At 35.8% G+C, this 23087-nt stretch overlaps 1 protein-coding gene across 1 annotated transcript in view; it reads left to right on the top strand.

Annotated features, from left to right (window-relative positions):
- The window catches only part of LOC149804688 (nuclear receptor ROR-alpha B-like), an 80956-nt gene that overhangs the window by 37272 nt on the left and 20597 nt on the right, over positions 1–23087 (top strand). The window contains exons 8-10 of the mRNA XM_089943079.1: positions 594–714; positions 6222–6497; positions 18139–18219. Of these exons, the coding sequence (XP_089799205.1) occupies positions 594–714; positions 6222–6497; positions 18139–18219 (478 nt within the window). The remainder of the gene's footprint in view (positions 1–593; positions 715–6221; positions 6498–18138; positions 18220–23087) is intronic.

Below are 23087 nucleotides of genomic sequence, written 5' to 3'. Positions count from 1 at the left end.
TTTTATCCAGGAATGTATGCAAACACAGTATACATTTTGGTTTAGAGTCAGTTGAACATCAACAGCCGTCATGTCAACTCATACCTGTCACTTTAAGGACATTGTTGGGCATAATCCTGCTCACCCAACTCCCAGAAGGGCAGCCTTTCTCCCTGGGTGGATGGATAGGTATCTTGCTGGAAAACATTAATTTTCCTTCATTAATGAGTGGAGATTGTTGAACCGAGGGTGACTGTACTGCTGTAGAGACTAATACAGACACACAGTTGCACTTAATGTGGTTTCTTTTATTTTTGTATATCAATTTTCTTGGTTTGGGGAAAAATTACAACCAAAACTCAAACCCAGAATTGGATCCCTCAGTTTCAATTTTCAGTTTTGTAATTATTTATCTAATTTAAAAAAGACATATTTAAAATGATGTTTTCAGTAAATATTTCCCAGTTAAGTTTGTTTTAAAACTGTTTATCTCTTATTTCAGTATTATCTGATAGAAATTTAATCCTTTAGTTGCCTTTTGTGTGATTTTAAAATGTTGCAATATCCCTAAATTGAAGGACTAGAAGTTGAATATTCCCACTTCTTCATTGCAGGAAAACAGAAGCAGAATGACGTCCCAAAATATGACCACTCCAGCAGATGCATGGATATATATCTTGAAAAATTTTGAACAACATTCCCACTGTATAATTAAATTTGCCAAGAAAATTCCAGGTTGGTTAATTGTTGACAAATGAATGCGAGTACAGTCAATCTGTTATATAGTAACTACTCAGGGAATAATCCGGAGTGGGTTTTATGAGCAGTCAGTCTTATATTTATGTAAATTTATTATGATCTATCTCTCCTTTAAATATGCTACCCAATCATGCTACTTTAGGATAACCACTACTATCTTGCAAATCCAGCCCTCTCAGATACTACTTTTAGCTAAAAGAGCTAAAAGTTGTCACCCAGTCTACCGCATTTACCATATATATTGGGACATGACAAAATAATTGATTTTTTTTTCCTGTCCAAGAACTTATAGTGAAATTATTTTCACCTAGGTCATATGTCCCAAGACATAAGAAACAAAATAAATTTGTGTTGAATTTGTGTCTCCTCCCCACTGCATGTTGCAATAAAATAGATAAACAAAATGCTTATTTGGTTGTAAAATGAATGAAACTGACCATGTATTATTATCATTTATTCCTCTTTTTTTCATCATGAGCATTAAGTGAAAAAATTATATTCATGAGCGCCGCATATGGATAACACATGACACATTGTTCATTGATGTGAACATAGAGAAACAAAATCATGTTTGGTTGTGCTCAAAGGTTTGAATATATTATGCAACTGAAAACTGGAACCTTACAAAATCACAAACATGAGAGGGAAATAACAGATTGATTGAAGGCATTCATGCATGACATGGTGTTAGGTGCAAAATAACCAAGATTGTACTATATCCAGGTTAACTATGTGATATTATGTCGCAAATAAAAATCATTATTTGAAAATGCATTCTTTGTGAATGCAAATGACAATTTTTTCATTAGCATGGGTTACAAAAAGTATAATTAAAGCAAGTTTTTGCTTTGTATACTATCAATGCCCCATATGTATTATGACTACAGGTGCCTAGGCCATATATTAGTGATCATTAGCAGCCAATACAACAAATATTATAGGCTCAATCACTAAACAGCCCAGCTTCCAGTACATCAAACCAACTTATGCAGACAGGTACAGGGACCAGTTTAACCCCTACACGTCTTCGAGACACTCATTCATTGTTATGCCAAGATTAGTTCCTTCACAAATCTCTACATTTTGCTATGAGAAGAGACTCTTTACTCAATGACCATGTCGAAGTTCCAGTTTCTAATTCAGTGCATTCTGCAAGTTCAGTGAGTGGCAGACCTTGTCACTCTTCACTAGCTAAGTCTCAAGCATTTCAGGAGACCATAGCCTCACCTCATGCAACCAAGAAGATGTTGCTTGTTCTCAAATGATGTCATAAATTCTAGCTATCTAACATCACGGGAAGATTCAGCCTTCCAAGCCTCCGTTAAACCGTGGCCGAGTCATATCAAAGACTTCTAAAAATGGTACTAACAGCTGCCTCGCTTGGTGCTCAGCATTGAGAGGTTAGTGTTTGGACTGGTTGGCCTGGTGTCAGGATAATGTGACTGGGTGGGACATAATGCTACATGTCTCCAGCATGATGCCCCAGTGCTAGAAATCACTATAAACTGCCATACTGCAAATCACACACACGCACGCATGTGCACGCGGACCTAAGGACACAAACCTCTGAAAACTGTCATATCAAAGCTCCACCCAGCGAAAGCCACAGTTCTTGCAAACAAAAGCTGATATGGCACAGAAAGGGTTCTATTGTTCATTCCAATGTTTATTCTCCTGATAGCCCCCATTCATCAATAACGGATGTAATCACCACTCTGTCCTTTCCACACATTCTGGTTGGTGGAAGGCTAATTTTCACTGCCAAATGGGATAAGATTTGCCATGACAATTCATGGACTCAACAAACAGTTTCTGAGGGACTTGGCGTCACTTTCCACACTACTCCTCTTCTGCTCAGCATCCCAACAGGTACCAACACCCCAACAGACCCATTAAGAGCCACCATGTTGTAGCAAGAGATAAATGATCTTCTCCAGTAAAGGGCGGTAGAACATAATCAAAACACAAATTCTCAGGGGTTTTATTCCAGACATTTCTTGGTTCCAAAGGCAATGGCACTCTGCATCCGGTCATCAACCTAAGCACCCTCCATCAATTCATTCCAGCCCCTTTGTTCTCAATGGAAACACGATGGTGCATTTTGAATCCATGTCCAAAAGACACATACCTTCATGTCCTTATTGACAAGGCTTCCAGGATGTTCCTGTGGTTTGCCTACAACATCTTATACCAATTCAGAGCACTCCCCTTGGGACTCAACATCAGCCCTTGGGTCTTCACTCGTCCGATGAATCGAGTAACGGCACATGTTCAGACCATTTCTACAGCAGCACAGTCAAGTTACCTGGACAGCATCCTGCAGAAACATCAGGTGAGTTATATCTAAACATGACATTATAGCCTTTGTTACACTGCTTACCTGGCCGAGTGGTCTAAAGCACTCACCGTTATGGATCACTGCCATCTCACCTCTGTCTGCGGGAGTTCAAGTCTCAGATTCGGCTAATGTGGTTATGTGAGAAAGCTTGCCAGTAGCTTCTTGTGGGTTGGTGGTTCTTTCCGGTGGATTCCCGGGTTCTTCCTCCACCATTTATGCTGGCCACCATGTATAGCCTATCTTGTGCTGAAAAATGGTGTTAAACCCTACAACAACACTGTTTACCAATCAGGGCTTTCTTGGCAACAAGGAAATTTCTTGTTCACCTTGGTATGGAGCTCAATATACAGGCAACATAGTTCATCTACATCAGGACTGGGCATTGAAGATCTGAATAATTTCTGACAGATCAGAACAAATCCCCAGCCAAGAGTTATGGCAGAGAACTCATCAGAAACCCATATCCAACACCAAAATGAATTCAGATGGAAATGGATTGGACATACCCTGTGTTGAGATCAGCCCAACATCACTCTCCTTGACCTGGATTGGAACCCTCAGGGTAAATGCAGATGAGAATGACCAGCTATGAACCCTAAACACTGAATTTAAGACTATTCACATGTCCTTGAAGAAGGCAAAACAGATAGCACAAGACAAATGGAGAGCTGCAGTAAAGGCCCTATGTTCCATTGGGAATGAAGAGGAATGATCATGTGATGATGTTGACTCTCAATACAATTAATTTTTTTAAATTGCCATTTTTTAATAAGCATACCACCATTATTGAGTCAGACTGTTTTCAGTTTTATCAGTGTTTAGAGTCAATCTCCATCTTTCTAGATTTGAATCTAGTATTTAAAGGGAATGCTACTGCTACTAGTTGATAATAATAATGCATTCATTAGACAATTTATATTAATGTTTTGTAAACAAACAGGATCGCATGAGGAATTGAAGATGTCAGGGGGATAATTTATATTGAAAAAATCAAGTTAAAAAGTTTTGGACTGATGTTGCAGCCTTGTATGAACGTGTTTAGTGCTGATTAATAATCAAAAGACTAAAGTTTAGAAAATTCAAAATGAAACTGAAAAAGTTGCAATTAAAAGTTTTATCAGAAAGTGGCTAAGATTTTGCTCTCAAGATCACTTTTTTCTGAATTTTTTTTCTGCCTGATAATTAATGTTGACATTAGCTAGTGGAGACTATTACAAACTTTATTGATGTGAATTCCGTAATAAGTGATTACCTGTACATATTGATTTATTGAATCCATTTATCGACAGATTTGATTAATTTGGCTTATTCAGACATCAATTTAAGCTGTCTTTTCAGCTTCCAACAGCTGTGATATTTTCATACTGAGAAACCATAACATTTGTCCTTTTTATTTGCTGTGCACTGATACCTCTCACTTCAATGGTGAGTGTTCAGTGTGGTTGTGATGTTGTCTCTTCTTATACTGACATTTTGGAAATGTTTTGTATGGTTTGAGGCTATAAATGTCAATCCTGCAAATGTTTAAATCAAAAGTTCAAAGGCTCAAGGTAGCGCTTTTCACACCAGTCAGAGTTTTTCGTGTTTAAATGTTTGAGATTCTGCTGGGACTTGAAAAGGCAGTTTGGGTTATCCTGGATGATCAAGCCAAACATGTTCAAGCTTTTGAGATTTTACTGTACTGTGAATTTAGGTCATGTTCATGATATTAAAGATCACTATTAAAGGCACACATTTGCAGTGTAATAAATAATATCCTCATTATATGGAGCATAATGTACATAACATTAGTACTGGAACAATTATCACCCTTTGTGTTAATAGCTCTCCACTTTGGAGGTGCATTGGTGATATTGAATAAAGTCAGTGAAAAAGATCTTTTTTTTCTCAGACTAATTTAACATGCATATTCACTTATAAGTCCTGTCAAACTGCAAACAACATAGACTTTGATCTGTCATTGCACAATGTGCATGTAGATAACAAACTGAATAAACCCAGATCTATCAGATGCATTATGTATTGGCAGCTCTGGTCTGTGCAGTTTGCATTTGAACCAACTTATAAGCAAGTAAATACAGTAACCCATAAAGTTATATATAACTTGCCAGGCATGCATGGTGGCATCTTCCCTAGCCAAGGTTCTGATAACCCTATCTACACCTTGGCATATCAAGCTGATATTTTTGTGCCTTGGGTCTGTGAATTTCATTGGATGAGGTAGCAAGCCTCCGTATCAAATAAAAGTTAAGTTGTTCAAATTTGAACACTGTTCCTATTTGATCGAGAAAGTGGGAGCACACACACTTGAATGGACTGATAAATAAGCACTTTTCCAGTGCCAGTCTGTGTTTGTACAAATACCTTTCACTCAAAGAGACTTTAATGGCTTCCCTCTGGAACATAGTCATACTTTTGATGTCAGACTTACAAAGTATCCATTTAGGTCAATTGCCATCACTGTTTTCAGCCGATACACAATGCACCATGCTATTGGTTTGTTTGGCATTACATAATAAGGAAGCCAATACATGAGATCCAATAGATGTCACTAGGTCAAAGCACTGATATAGCTGTTCGATCCGCCAAGGTGTAGATAGGGTTATCAGAACCTTGACTAGCGAAGATGGCATGGTTGTAACAACTTATAAGCAAGTAATTACAGTAAACCATACAGTTAAATGGTAATAACATGCCAGGCATGAATGGTGGTAAGTTTAAAGAAAATCACTGCAAGTGGAATTTAGTACCATACATACTCTGATCTGCTATCACACAATTCACAAGCTGATCTCTTTCTTTGCAGTTGTTAGTAAACAGTAACAAACAAACAACATATACTCTGCTCTGCTTGGGCATTATGTGATGGTAATTCAGGGTCTGTTTTGTTTGCAGCCAGACTGGAATTATAAGCGAGTACATATGGTTACTGCCTTCTTCCATGACCAATGCTGGGATCACATGTGCAGTTAGTAATTAACATTTTTATGAGTTTTGATGGGTGTGCATATATTGAAAATTTGAAAACAATAATAAATATTTTGAAGACTGGTGACTTACAGACTTGCTCCAGTAATTGTTTTCCTTCCGTTTTTTCACTCCACAGTTTTGTCACTGGTGTAATGAAATATTTCTAAAATTTCAGGTTTTAAGAAGCTTTGTATAGAAGACCAGGTTAAGATGATTCAGGCAAATGTTTACCCAGTTGTTCTGCTGAATTTAGCCCGAGTTTACAACAGTGTCACAAAGTTTTTCAATTATTTCGACTTCACCATTGAAGAAACAGAAAGAATTCTGGAACTGTTCCCGATGTTCAGGGCACTTCCCAAGCACTTTTTGCATGTTGGAGAGATGGCTCGTTTTTTTGAATTGACTGAAGAGGAATATGCGTTGCTATCAGCGATTATTTTGTTCCCTTCAGGTATACTTTCATCCTCATTTTTCTCTTGCCCATAACCTACCAACATTTTCTTCATTCACAGTAGTATAACATTCACAACAGTATAAAAGTTTTGAATACCCAGATTTGTAGGATATCAGTTGTTGTATGCAAGTAAATCTTTAGTGAAATATTATGACATGCCTAACATTTACATTCTTCTGTACATCCTGCATGTAAATTAGGCCAGAATGTCCTATTACCCTGTTACTCCTTATGAAACATACCAAAAAAAGTGTTGTTGTTGTTGTAGGGTTTAACGCTATTTTTCAGCACACAATAGGCTATACATGGCAGCCAGTATTAATGGTGGAGGAAGAACCCGGGAAAACCCCGGAAAGAACTGCCGACCCACGAGAAGCTACTGGCAAGCTTTCTCACATACCCACATTGGCTGAATCTGAGACTCGAACCCACGCAGACAGAGGTGAGATGGCAGTGATCCGTAATGGAGAGCGCTTTAGACCACTTGGACACTCTGGGCTCCTCAAAAAACTGTACTTACATTTTCATCTCATCCTACTGCATTAGTAATCACTATGTGAGGCATTGAATGATTTTCATTTCTGATTAGTGGTTCTTGAATGATTTTCATTTCTGATTAGTGGTTCTTCCAGAGTGCTGATATTCTGAGGGACCTCAGACCAGAGATGGTCTAATGAGAGCATTCTATTAGTATGGCTATTGAGAAATACAGTGACCATCATGATATGGTATTAAAGCAGTTGGGAAAATGTTATGTAAAGGCAACACATTTAATTCACAAAAGTTATAAAATCCAAAAATTTTATTAAAAATATTGTATGCCCAAGTTGTAGTAGGTCCATTAAATAATTATGATTTATAACATTCTTATATTACATGGCATATTTGAAGTTTACCCCAGCCATTGTAACTTTAATTATATACCCTGTGTCTTGAAATCACCTTGTATGAATTTGAACGGATGAGAGAATTCATTAATTTGTGTTTGTACTACTGATCTATGAACCAACACTAATTTGAAACTCAGTTTGTTAGTTCACCCTTAATGGGTCCCCCACAAGTTAGGTAAAAAATCTTTTATTGACAAGCTTAAGTCATGTCTCCAGTTATGCTTGTATTGTTTAAATTGTTAGGCGGACAGTTTGTTGGTGATGTACTTGGCACTGTTATGAATGAAAAGTATTTTATAAAAATGGATTGGATTTGGATAAATTGGATGTGGATACGGTAAGAATAAGATTTGATCACTTAAATGGATTGTGTTATGTATATTTGATTTGTATTGTTTATTAGTTATTTTTTTAAAAAATTTATTTTAAATTTTATCACATGCTGTTGTTATGTAACATTGTATATTGGACTTGACCTTGTCCAAAATTGAGTTCATTTCTGCTTGACCTAAATTGACTTTATTCTTTAAGCAACTAATACATAGCTAAATTATTCTCTATGTATGTGGGTTAAAATCAGTATTAATATTAATAGAAGTAAATATGTTTATTTGGGTCTAGGTCCAGCTTTTGGAATTTCCTTAGTGTATTTTACATGGTCCAGGTTCTGGTTTTTGTTTTGTAAATACAACTCTCCCTTGATAACTCATGCACAACGGGGTCCACAAACATAGACCGCACTATAAGTGAGGGTGCAATTTACCAAGGGACCTCCAAAAATTGAAACAAATCTGCTTATACACTGATAAAACTGCAGGGGACCAGGGAACTGGGCTGTTTAATGACCGATTCCTTGTTTCACAATCACATTGATAATAATTGTTAATAAAGCACTTTTCCTAATGAAATTGTTCATTATTCTGTATAAATAACATTTATTTTCAAAATGTCCAACATATAAATGATCATTCCAACTGGTTTCAACAATCATCATGTGTATGCAAAAGCATATGTGTATTATGTCACTGCTTTTTGTTTTGTTGATTAGTCTGGTTCCTGGAGTGGTATTTAATAGTATTCTACCAAGTTGGGAGTCAAAGTAGCCAGGAAATAGATTAACTGTTGAGACACCAACAAGCAAGATACCTTTTAAAAAAACTAGTGACATTTATTTTGTAAGATACTCTCCTATGTCGAAACTTAATTTTTGTATTGTTTAATTAGTACAATATTGATGTAATGATTTCATTGAATGTAATAGTGAAACTTCTTATTGTCCTTGAGGATATCTCTAAGTGCTAGTTCAAGAATTCTCTGAAAATCACTTGCCCACAATGGTCCGTATCTGTGAAACCAAGCTCTTTATTTTACGAAGGATTCATTTTGCTTGGTTGCCTTGCTATCTTTGATCATAGTTATGAATGAGTCAGTTAATTTAAGGTAGTGTATGTTGCATACACAATAACATTTATAACAGTGATCGATTAATCAACTGAAGTGAGTTAACCAGACATATGACCAGGGCTGCTAGATTTTAAGTGTGTAGGATTTGTGTGCCTCTTAACTTTTTTTTGTTATTCCACCTTTTTTATTTGATTCAAAAGACATAATTAACATGATAATACAAAGGAGGCCAGATTTTAATTCAGTGCAACAATAAAACAAATACTTCTGCAAGTCAGTTATCAAAACACATTTGGCACTTAATTAGGTACTCAGAGAAATGCTTGCGGACATAGCTGTTACGGTAGATTGACACATTTTACATTTAAATACACATTGCATTTATGATGATTATACTTAAGAGGAGCTAAAAGATGGAATTAAAATACAAATTTAACATAATAAAAATTATTTAATAGGCATTTAAATAATAATGTACTGCCTGCACTTGGTGTATTTTCATTGATCAAAATTTCCTTGAATATCTTTAATTGCAGTGTACTAAGAATGTTGTTTGGAAAGAAAATGTTGCCAATTATATGACTTCTTATTAAAAGTTTATAATTTAAAATGTTGATTAAAATTTCCATGCCACATCTACTGTTTTCGACCATACAATGAGTGATATATCAACGTTTCAGTTGCCAATTTTGATTGGGATTTTTTTCAAGTTCAGGAAATAGGGATACATTTTTTTGGGGGTATTTTCTGGTTTTAAAAAATGGGATCCATGCACTTTGCCTGATAGTCATGGATTAAATTTTATTGAGAGTGACAGCAATATAATTCAGTAATGGTTGATGTCCACTACATCGCATGAAACTTGCATGTTAACAGAGCTGCAATAGATAGTGTAGAATGCTCTTTTCAAGTTGTACACGTTGTCATTTGATTTTCACAGACTTGCCCAAAAAAGCGCATTCAGATATATTATTGTGAAAGAGAAAAAAAATTGAGAACAAAGAATTCAGATAATATTTAGGTGTTTAACAAAATATGTACAGTTTAATGATAGTGATTTTAATGTAAGAGAGAGCGCTGAATCTTTGGGAACCAGGACTAAGCTTAAGTCACATAAACATACTATGGACACCAAAGTTAAATGCCTGTAGATACATAGTGGGCCCAGTTAGTACGTGTGGATAGGGATTTTTTTAAAAATTCTTTCCATATTGCAGTAACATTTAATTTCTCCAGCAAATACATTACCTAATCAGATTACTTTAGGATTACTTTCTTTGCTACCTCCGAATCCAGCCTTCCCAGAAAGATGAACAAATGTCTTTCTGTATATATATTTTATACCGTCAAAATTTGCACTAAATGGCTACAGTGGTCATGATCTGATTTTCTCAGACTGACCAATTGGCTGGCCACATATTTTGACAGCTACAATATATTATGCTGAACATATCGCACAGTGAAACCAATCAGCTGGACCGGTATACTGCTTCATAGTGAACTGGCTATATTTATAAAACTGTAATGCCATGCCGAAGTGGCATTCCAATATGCAACATTCCAGTTAGCTTCTCATCACTGGCTTAAGTTGCACTCTGGTGCATAATGTTCAGAAATACCTAATGTTGACAAGGATGTTTCTGTATTTGGTTTGAGTACACCACTTTGTTATAAAGTGGATTGGCAAGGCTTCATTGCCATGTCCAAGCTTGTGAAGAACACTATAGCAACTTCCTGCCTATTTGGCTTTGCATCCTTGGCAATTTTTCATGTTGCTGAGAAGGCCATGGGATTTGGTGAGCCGTATTGCCGAGGTTGTGCATAGGGCCTCTCACCACACCATGGCTAATACTCTGATGTACTCTTGCACTCTTTCTCTCTGAAGTCCCACCATGAATCCATGAATGGGCCTTGAGCACCCTCCTGTTTGGCTCTTCCCTTATTTTCAGGGGTTGATTGAGGTGGTCAGAAAGTAGGCATTCTGAGGGTTGCACTATTCTGTCATTGCAAGCTTCCTTATCCTGACATCCTACCCAGGGATCATTCTAAAAGAAGGGACAATCATTAGCAGAGATGTAGTATTGGCAATTCCTAAAGATGATGTAATTACCATGTCTGGACAAATTATAGGAGGTCATATGCACACATACTTCTTGCTATCAGGCAGGGAAAGGAGATAGAAATTGTTTCTCCTCCAACAAATCTACCATCACCTGTCAGTAACTTAAACTTTCCCCCACCTGCCAGTAACCCACATGTGAGCACCAGATGCCATTTACATCAGTCTGAATTGAAGCCCTTTGTGCAAAAGGATTGTGAGATGCAAATCATGTTAAAAGGGTCTATGAATATTATTTATGAGGCCTACTCTTGCAATGTCCCCCTTCATGATGGAAACCCCAAGCAATCCCATGAAGGCAGACATACTACAGAAGGAGATAAACATTTTGCTCATAAGTGGGTGATGTAAGCTTTACAAAAGCTACACACTCATGGGTTCAACTCCTGACAGTTTCTGGTGACAAAGGCCAATGGCAGATTGAGATCTCTGTCCAACTTCAGCAGGCTCAACCAATTCATTTTGGCCCCAAAATTAAGGATGAAGATGGCAAAGTCCATCCATCTTTCAGTGTTTTGTTCATGATGACCACCTCCATAGTGATGGCAGCATATCTGGATGACAACATTCTTCAAGGACATTGGGTAAGTTCAGTTTTGGTCTAAGATATGAATAAGCTTCTTACCTTCATGCATAATCTAGGATGGATAAAAAACATGGAGAAGTCTGACCTGATTTCTTCTTAACGTGTGATATATCTTTATATGGAATTCCCTACACACCTCAATCTTGTACATCTTTCTTCCAAACATCACTTATGCACCAGAGAGAATTTCAAAAAAAAATGTTTATCTCTGCAAGGAGGTTTCTTTAGCTACTTGGCCTGTTCACTGTGTTTGCAGATTTGTTACACCTTGGCCACCTGTAACATGTGCACATTCTGTCCCAATGGTGACTATACACAGGCCATTGAGATCAGATTATTACGATATTGATCCACATAAAAAACTTCTCCAGTGGCAAGACAGGAAGTGGCTAATAGCAGGAATACGCCCTGAAAGCCCACAACCAGAAATCATGATCTGTCTGCACAGATGCCAGTCTGTCTAACTGGGGAACACACTTGCTAGTGAACTTTACAATGGTCATTGGCAAGTGGATGTGTTGAGAGATGCTTCTTTCCATCAACCTGCTGGAAATGAAAGCCATCTTCAATGCATCCAACAATTCATCTTTGCTAGTCAAGGTTCCATTGTATTAAACCCATCTGCACCTTGGTGGATCAATCAGATATTTCATTGTTTTGGGTATGTGAATTAAAATATACCTGCTACTTTCTGTAGTCCACATCGATCCACTTGTACATTGGCATTAACAATGGCCAAAGTCACTTCTGATGATAAAAAATACGAGATGGCAGTTAACCATGGTAGTGCGGAAGCCATATATTTATGGATAACGTCACGTGGCTGTGTATGCGGGAACCATATATTTATGGTCAAACGTCACCTAGTTCTGTGTGCGGATACCATATTTTTATGGCACAGGACAGTGACATCTACGGATGTCCAATCTAGGCCAATCATTAATCGTGTACTAATAATAACAGGGAGATAGCATATGTAACTGTCTCTAAGATCATGGCTCTGCATCACTGTAACAGGACATAAGTGAAACAAATATTTAAACAGACTTATTTGCCAAGGAAAGTCTGTTGTCAACAGTGGACATTGATGTGAACAATATGGTGGCTGACAGGTAGTTGCAGTCTTGCAGCTGTCCCATACCCAGTTGGCGCTGATTACTGTATATATATATGAGATAGTCCAAATTAGAATAGAGCTTGTTAGGGCTTTGTGTGGAGGAATAAATAGCAATATGCAGAGTTTTCCAAATTTTGAGAATTAATTTCTGCAGGAATATACCATGTGTCGATATGAAAGTGCTCTGACACTATTGCATGTTGATAGACAAGTGCTATGACGTGGCCATCCCATTCAGTACCAACTTTCAAGTTTTACTAAATCAAGCTTAAGCTATATAGTAGCAAAGTTTATCAACAAGTCTTTCATGTGCAGAGCCTTTTCTTATATTGGGTGATACATTGTATCATCAAGAGTGAGAACTGTATGAGCTTGAAAGGGACCAGCCATTCATTTTACAGAGGTGTGTGTCGAGTGTCGACTCCCAACATATTCCTTTCTTGCCTATCATTTAAAAAAATAAAAATCACAATATTTCTATTGCATTATAAAGCTCATTTTGCTCTGCTTCTTTATATCTCTCTTTCTCTCAACAATCCACTTGAAAAAGAAATGGACGAGAGAGAGAGAGAGAAAGAGAGAGATTCACTTCTTAATTTAACCCACTCTTACGACAGCAATGTGAAATGTATGGGACTTTGGACTCAAGTAATCAAGACCTTCATCCAATATCTGAACTTTCGATCTGGTAGAAATCTTTCTTTTTTTTTCCTCATTAGTTCGTTTTGTTTCATTAAAAGAGAGCTAGTTTCCAAGGTAGGCCAATGAACATAAAAAACCTAATCTCTTATATTTTTTTCCTCAGATGTTTGTCATTGCAGAAGTTATGATCTGTTAAGATTGTTGCTGAGAAATTTTATTTCAAATAATTTTGGCAAGTGGTAATTGTTAATTATCATTGAAAACCTCACAACTCTTGGTCTATAATTTATAATCAATGAGAAAAATTTGTTAATTTTTGGTAATAATGACTTTCAGGCCTCTCAAATGTACAGCTCCACTCTAAAGAATATCTGATAACCAATATCAATATCATACATGTGTATCTGACACAAGAGCTCCCCAGTGTTTCAAACTCCATCTCATTGTTCATACTGTTGTTTATTTCTGAATCACTTAGTGGTAAAGATCAAAGAGCTAACTTGGTAGCACACTGGCATTTTTTGGCTGTTTCATTACCATATATAACTGAAAATTGGTACACTACTCTATTGTGTTGCGAGAAGACCCAAACTAATGGCTGTGATAATATTGCTCTGTCTGATGATATTGCATTCAAACCATTCAGATGTAGACACTAGAATGTAAAAAAATTAAATACATCTATTTGGTAGGCCACTGACAGTTTTGGAGGGGCCCCGAGTGGCTGAGTGGTCTAAAGTACTCTCCGTCATGGATCACTGCCATCTTACCTCTGTCTGCATGGGTTCGAGTCTCGGGCTTGGCCAATGTGGATATGTGAGAAAGCTTGCTGGTAGCTTCTCGTGGGTCAGTGGTTCTTTCCGGGGTTTTCCCGGGTTCTTCCTCAACCATTAATACTGGCCACCATGTATGGCCTATCTTGTGCTGAAAAATGGCGTTAAACCCTATAACAACAACAACAACAGTATTGGAAAATGAATAATGTTTATAAAAAAATGGATCCAGAAGGACCCAAAACATACAATAGAAAAAAAATTACAATATGAGACTGCTCAGGTTCAACTGATACAAGTTAACCCCCAAAAATACTTAATTAAAGAAAACAAACAAAAATATACAATGTGAGAAAGTGCACAGGCACAACCAATACAAGCTACTCCAAAAAATACTTCATTAAAGAAAACAAACAGAAGTTAAAAACTGTAATGAATTGCATTCACCTTGAACAAATACACTAAGCCTACGGGTACAACTACAGTTAGGAAGGTTGGCCAAACTCTAATGGTCTGTAAAGATCAGAAGAGGGACATACCCCCCCTCCAAAAAAAAACCTAGCTGAACATTATAAGATGTATTAAAAATGAGAATTTAAAACAACTTGAGTTATAAAGAAAGTTATTCAAAAAGTATATTTGCTGTCATATATTAATGAATGCATTAATTATAAAAGCTATTAAAGAAATCAAATTCAGTCTGCATATTAATAGATCATAAAGGAAAGTTATGATGTACATAAGATTTAGTAATGAAGCTGACAAAAAGAAAAGTTTATGTAGTATGAGTCTGGAAATAACCCTAAAAGTCATTAATTCCACGTGTGAAATCCTAACATATTTAACAGCATTTTTTATTTTCAAAGAAAAATTGATATTTGTTTCATTTACATGATTAGATGAAATAATAGTCCACTGCAGTTGATAACAAACCTGCATATGGATTTTGTCACATGTATAGAGATACTTGTTTTCATCAAATTTATTCTTGCAACCAACAATAATTACTTATAGAGATGTTTACATAAAAATCTGTAAGACAGCTGACTTTCAACACTTTTCAAATGAGATAACTAGTTTTCCGTTAGTTCATTGTATAAACAGTATCCTCTTCACCCTAAAACATGACATATAATTGTTCTACATTATGACAATTATTTTACCTCTATAATTAAAGGAACTTGATAACATTGAGTACTTTGAACAATGAATGCTGTATTTAGTTGGATAAAAAATTCTGAGAACAATAGTATTTTAAACAGTCTTTTAAACCTTTCAAACACTAACATTACTTTTTGGTTGCTATGGCAACCAAAGTAATTGTATAATTATTTATCATTTTCAGCATGATTTGTATTTGTTCTTTATTAATAATCTTTACAAGTGAATACAAATATGTTTTATATGGAGAAATCTGTGAATAATAACTACATAAATATTGCACCATCTAAATATTGTATCATACTGAAATGTAGAGACATGTTTGAAAATGAAGTTGTAATTATCTAGCATAGGCCTAAAAGTAATGAACTGAGGATCTGTGATATGTAGAAAGAAATGAACTGTCCATGTACACATTCAGAATGACTATATTTGATGGAAAAGTATACACAATATTCGATTTTTGTTGTCTAAAGTTACTTTTCCACCCATTTTCTCTATTTGGTTGCTATGGTAACCATGAACACACATCAATTTCACCGACATTTGTAGTGTTTGCAATCTGCATGCATATATGCATCACTTTATACAATTTCAAAGCAATCTGATTATAAATATTAGTTTTGTAGTTGTTATATAGATTTGGCCCAAGAAGTCTGTATTGTTCTGAAACAATTCAGCATACACAGAGAGGGGAGTTAGAAACAAAACAGCACTGGTTTCAAGGTGATCCCAAAACAATACAGCACTATCATTGTTAGTATTCATTTTCAATCAACATATTTAACATTCAAAACATTCAGGGTTTGTGTTTGCTAATAAAGGTTGTGTAATATCTTTGGTGGCCATTGTTGTAACATAATTTTGAGACTGATGTTGTTGTTGTTGTGTGGTTTAATGCCATTTTTCAGCACACGATAGCCTATGCATGGCGGCCAGTATTAATGGTGGAGGAAGAACCCGGGAAAACCCCGGGAAGAACCACCGACCCATGAGAAGCTACTGGCAAGCTTTCTCACATACCCACATTGGCTGAATCCTAGACTCAAACCCACGCAGACAGAGGTGAGATGGCAGTGATCCATAACAGAGAGCGCTTTAGACCTCTCGGCCACTTGGGGCCCCCAATTTTGAGACTGAAGGCACACCATTAGCAATGATGATTGCATTTATTCAATGAATTATTAATATTTAAGGGAAAATTAATCCAGAAGAAGGGAGTTGGTATAATGATTGCTGGTAGATAATGAATGAACCTGTAAGCTTAAGTGCAGTAGCTGTAATGGAAAATTACATAGTGAAAATTACATAATTACATTTCAGGTAAACCAGGTATTTGAACATTGTAATATTACCTAAGTAATCAGTGATGCATTTATTGCAATAATGTAAGTGTCCAAGGAAACGTGACAGTACAGTGCAGGCAGCAAAGTTAAGGTGGTAAAGCCTTCAGGACAAATAATCTCACTTTTTAGGTGTATGGGGGAACACAGTGTCCTCTGCCCATAGTATTCCAGTTGCAACACTGCAGACAAAACAGTTTAAGTGAAACAGGATCATTAAATTAAAGAAAGATTAACTTAAACCTGTATTTATGAATGCACAAAACTGGTATTGTTATTTAGCTAAGCATTTTTTATGAAATAGAATTATCAAAACATTAGAAACTTTACCCTGAACATCATGTAAGTCTGTACATTTTCTTCTTAATGTTATGGATTGCATCTTGGAATACTTACTTTTCAAAAAATTTAAAAACAAGTGATCGGAAAGAAACTATTTTAGAAGTGATAGTTATTGAACTCGTATTGGCCAGTTGTACTGACGTCATGGTAAACCACCTATTCTAAAGCTGTAACTCACCTATACAGTTGTCTTGTTCTGAATGGATAAGAGAGACAGTTGTTGTTGTTGTTTTAGGTTTGACGCCATTTTTCAGCACAAGATAGGCTGTACATGGCCGCCAGTATAAATAGTGGAGGAGGAACCCCGGAAAACCCCAGAAAGAACCACCGACCCATGAGAAGCTACTGGCAAGCTTTCTCACATACCCTCAATGGCCAAACCTGAGAATCAAAGCCATGCAGACAGAGGTGAGATGGCACTGATCCGTAACAGTGAGCGCTTTAGACCACTTCATTACTTGGGGCCTGTAAGAGAGACAGAAGCTGAGGGAAGTGACAGCCAATATATTTCCCATATTTGCCATGCCATGTCACAGCATACGTCAAAAGTGATACATGAATTTGAAAGGGAGTTAACTTTTGGGATATGTTTATTTATAGTCATCAACACAGTTTGGAACTTGTATCAATCTGGAAAAAGAATTATGTCAATAAAAATCCAGTAATATTTCATGGGGCATTCCAAGGAAAGACAATAAAAAAATTTATAAGTAATTTAATTTCTTTTCACTTATTATAGGTGACATTAATTTATATATATATATATATATATATATATATATATATATATATATATATATATATATATATATATATATATAATCCCTGCAAAATAATCAGGCTATGAGGGATAGGGTTCTGACAGATAAATAATTACTTAACAAGACACAATGTCCCCTCCCACTGACCCATGGGGACTACAACCCCACGCTTACCCCTACCCCAACACACGTACAACCCACTTTTAAATATTTGAAACCTATGATTAATGTGTAAAGTGTGTCATTTATGATTCTCCTGGAAACAAGTTGCAAATGGGATCATGCAAAATTATTTACAAACTCATGATTTCAATCAAATTTAATATACAAAGCAATGTAACATTTTTTCTTGTTTATCTTTTACATGTCAAAGACTTGGGCAAAACGTTGAATGTGAATATATTGTGGAAGGACTAGAAGTGTAAAAATTAGTCAAATTATGAAGCATATAAAAAATAGGTACAAGACATTGTTTCTGACCAGATTGTTCATTATTTCAGATATGTCCCAGCTGAATAACCCAAAGATTGCAGAAGAATTACAGTTAACACTTGTTCATGCCCTGCAGGTCTATGAAGAAAGTAAGTTACAAGGATTAAATGATTGTGATGAATTAACAAACATTATTACATTATAGTAAAAAATAACTGCAGTTAAACCTTTCTTAAATGTTTTTCACTGTACTTGAGAGCACATAATGGTTCACTGGTACTTCTTGCACAGAATTATTTTCCTTCTAATGGCTCCCTCACTCTAGAATGCTTTTGAATGGCATTCTTCCTCTATATATGTATGCCCTCTAATAGCTTTCTCACTGTAGGCCTTCCAGTGGCTTCTTCACTGCATTGTATTTCTTGTGACAGGGGCTAGCATGCCTGACGTTCTTTGGTCGCCCCAAGTTTGTCTGCCCTTGTGATAGGATTCCCTGGCTAGTACAAACTCTCTTTAGGAATCTCTCAACCTGGCCTTAACTCTGCAGGGTTGAAAGTTGTTTTGAGTCCTAGTAACATTTACACTATATGTGTACATTACACTGAGTGACTGTTACATAGAATGTGTTTGTGGTCTGTCTTACACAAGTACTCTCTTTATGACAAATATACATTACGTTCCTATCTCCTACTACACTAAATTAAAGAAAACCTCACATTTTATGAATGCAAGACAATGAAAATATGAAATATATTGCAGATATATATACAAATAGATTACAATATATTTGCATTATTCAATATACTAGCCTTTTTTTTGTTGACTATAAATTAGTCAGTATATTTGATAAACATAATTGTCTGTAGGGTATAGACAATAACTTATGTATAATAAATACATAAGTAGTGAAAATACAATCTACTAAAATGAATTTTAATGAATAAAATAGAATCTTTGAGAACAAATCTTAATCTGTATAAATGAAAAAAAGAAAGGAAAAAAAACAGAAAAACTTTACCTCCCAGAATTATAATTCCAAACTGTATGCAATTACAACATTTTTCCCGATATTATTCAAAATGTTAAAGAACTAAATTTTCATACCTTAATCTGGCCACAGTTAATATCCAGGTTTTTAGTTCCTATCCATAGTAATTATACATGTGACTACCCAAGTTTTACCTTGCATACCATCACTTCATACAGATCAGTGGTTAGAAATCATCAAGTGCACTAGCTTCTCACCTGGTGAGAAGAATTACCCACAGTTTATATAGGCACCCTCATGGATCAGTCTTAACCACACAGTAGTTCAAGACACTTCAGCATATGATGTCCATCTTGGGGCCTCTATTTTTAAGAGATGTCTCTTTGGTTAAATTCAAGCCTCTGCCACTCAGGAGACTACTTAGCGACACCTTAGAAGTAATGTGATCTAATTAATAAGTGCTGCAAGTGTAGTGGGCTGCCATTCTCAACATTCTTTTCCAGCTTTTTTTCATCAGGTAGCACAAAGGTGTTAACTTCTTTACCTTAATCCATAAACGACAAAAATAGATGCTCAGGTTCCTGCATTGTTATTAGATCTTACTTGATGAGTGAAACTCCACCTTGCAGGCTTGGACATAAGTTGCTGGACCAATCCCATCACAGTTCTGTCCTCCACATTACACTACATCACCTGCCAGTTCTACAGTTCTAACAACATAAGATCTTTATCTATGGAAGAATCTGCTTTCAGTTGCTTCCACAATCCAACAAGTTACCAAAACTTTGGAGCTGCTTACATCATCAGTTCCAAGTTCCAAGTGTTTACAGATGTTTTTTCTCACAAATGCATTCTGTTTTCCTATTGGATACCCATGAGTTGATTGATAATGTTGTGACCGTGGGCTCAGAATTGCATCCAATGTCTATGACAATATTCAATAGGCAGAACATGGCTTACATTCTTCTGACCTGAACCTGACAAGAAATAAATGGGAGTATGTGCATAGAACATTATAGCATATAGGCAGAACATACTGTAACTATGGTCATAATAGCAGCTATGAACTTTAAAAAAGGTGGAATGAGATGCAGTGCTCTGGTTCATTTGTCTCAACATGGTGGCTTTCTGACAGGGAAGTTCTAAGTGCTTCTTGAAAAAGTCGGAGTCCCTGACTGAGTACTCAATCAAGAATCTGAATGGAATATTTGCAAGCTGATCTGTACATGATGGAGCCATAGTCAACAGAAAGCTGAAACTGCAAAAGTCGATAAAGATAAAAATTAAGTCTCAGTGACTTTCTTATGTTATAATTGAAGGAATCCACATATAGTGTGACCCTGTTATAGCACAGTAGTTGGGGTCCATAGAACCTGACCGTGTTATAGACTGAACCATGTTATAACCAACCAAGGCTGTTATATGAAGAAAATTATGCATTTACCTAAAATATGGCTTTATGGTATGTGTGTGTAGGGTAAAAGCAGGCACAAAAATATGTGCTTTTGATTGAATGACAAATAACATTTGTGTAGTACAATCCATAATCCATTAAGTACCTTACGTGAATATAAAAAATCCATGAATTTATTAGATCACATGTTGTAAACTTCATACACCACTCCCTCAATAACTCATGCCCTGGTAACTCACAAACCCGCTTATAATATGGGGTCAGGTGTGCATCCCATTTTTTAAACCAGAAAATACCTACAAAAATTTATCCCTATTTGTTGAACTTGAAGAAAATCACTATCAAAATTGGTAATGGAAACTTCGATCTGTCGCTCGTTTTATTGTTGAAGACGGTAGATAGGACCTGGAAATTTTAATCATTACTATGAAATATAAAATTTAAAAATAGGTCATAAAATTTTTTACATTTTCTTTTCAAATGACATTCCTATTACACCACAATGAACAATATTTAAGGAGATTTAGATCAATGAAAATGTCATTCACGCTGAGTGGAGGCAGTACTTTAATAAATAAATACAAATTAATTAATATTTTATCAATTGAAATTTGTGTTCTAGTTTTATCTTTTAGTTTCTTTTAAGTGTAATTGTCATAAATGCAATGTGTCGTCTTGTAATTAAACATAAAGTGTGTCAATCTACCATAACAGCTATGTCTGCGAGCATTTCTCTGAGAACCTAATTAATTGCCAACCATGTTTTGATAACTGACTTCTGGAAGTATTGGTTGTATTGTTGCACTGAATTAAAAGCTGGCCTCATTTGTATTATCACGTGATTTATGTCTTTTGAATCAAATAAAGGAGGAGGAATAATAGAAAAGTTAAAAGGCACGAAAATCCTACAAACTTAAAATCTAGTGGCCTCGGTCGTATGTCAGGTTAACTTGCTTAATTTGATCAATTGAACACTTATAAATGTTAGTGTATATGTTACATAAACTACTTTAAATTAACTGACTCTTTCATAACTGTGATCAAAGATAACAAGGCAGCCAAGCAAAACGAATACTTCGTAAAATAAAGAGTTTGATTTCACAGATACGGACCTTTGTGTTTAAGTGAGTTTCAGAGAATTCTCGAACTGGCACTTAGAGATATCCTCAAGGATGATAACAAGTTTCATTATTATTTCCATTTAATTAATTCACGACATAAATATTGTACTAATTGAGCAATACAAAAATTGAGTTTCAACGTAGACAATTGTCTCATGAAGTAAATGTAGCTTGTTTTTGAAAAAAGGAATCTTGTTTGGTGGTGTATCAACAGTTAGTCTAGTTCCCTGCTCTGTGGACTCCCAGTTTGGCAGGATAATATTAAACACCACTATGGGAATCAGACTCATCAAGAAAACAAAAAGCAGTGACGTAATAACATTATTTTACGCAACAATGGTTGTTGAAACCAGTTGGAACAATCTGTTATATGTTGGAAATTTTGAAAATAAATGTTATTTGTTAGTTAAACAGAATTACGAACAATTTCATTAGGAAAAGCTCGTTTTTAAAAATTATTATCGACGTGATTGTAAAATGAGGATTCAGTCAATAAACAGCCCAGTTCCCTATCACCCCCCCCCCCCCCGCATGGTTTTCTCAATGTCAAAGTGATTTTGTTCAATTTTTGGAGGTCCCTTGGTAGCTCGTGCCTCGCTTATAGTACGTCTATGTTTGTGGACCCTGTTATGCATGAGTTCAAGGGAGAGGTGTATATGACTCGCCTCCTGTTAGAAAATGCAAATATCACATATATGTAAAAATTATAGTCCTCATTTTGATCTATATACAGTTGTCACTTAACAATTCACTACAACTGTCACAAGTAGCGCATGGCTGTTGCTGTTTACATGCTACATGTACATCTACTTAAATTGGCCTAGATTTTGGTTGGGGTTGATATCATCTTGCCGAGGCAACTCAGGGCATGAGGCTATTGATAGGGAAATGAAAATTTGAACAGATTGCAAGGCTTAAGGATTCACGGTACTAATTCAGTTCCCATAGTAAACCTATGCAAACACCATGATATTAAAAATTCAATAACTTAAAATTTTTGAATGCTCATGATCAAACCTATATTTATCAGTATAGATGAAACCATGGATATCAGCTTCTGTGTTGAGGAAAGGATATGAGCCATGACATTTTCTGGACCTATATGTGTTTGAAACATATACTTTAAATTCTGCACCAAAGAGTCGGGTGCTAATCTTAGTAATGAGTGTTCCAAACTCAAGACTGTTAAAGGACCAAAATTCCATCAATAAAACAATGTCTCTATTTTTTTTCACTTAGGATAAGCTCTCAAAAGATTCTTTTTCCTACACCATAACTTACATTATTAACCAATCATGGTCAGCCTAACCCATATATACTCTATTTTATGTTCACCCATTTCCAGGTTGTTTCCCATTTTTCCATACCATTAGTACCACGTGTTCTATATTCACCCTTGATTTTCTTGACAGCCCTAAGTAGTTCAATACATAAGTAAGCAATGTGCATAGTTCTGCTTGTCAAAGATTACATTTGTGAATATTACATTATATT

Source organism: Sinohyriopsis cumingii, chromosome 2 (assembly GCF_028554795.1).
Source record: "Sinohyriopsis cumingii isolate HCF-2022 chromosome 2, ASM2855479v2, whole genome shotgun sequence".
Classification (NCBI taxonomy): Eukaryota; Metazoa; Mollusca; class Bivalvia; order Unionida; family Unionidae; genus Sinohyriopsis; species Sinohyriopsis cumingii.
The sequence above is the reverse complement of the archived record's forward strand: the minus strand, read 5'-3'. Positions and strand labels throughout refer to the sequence as shown.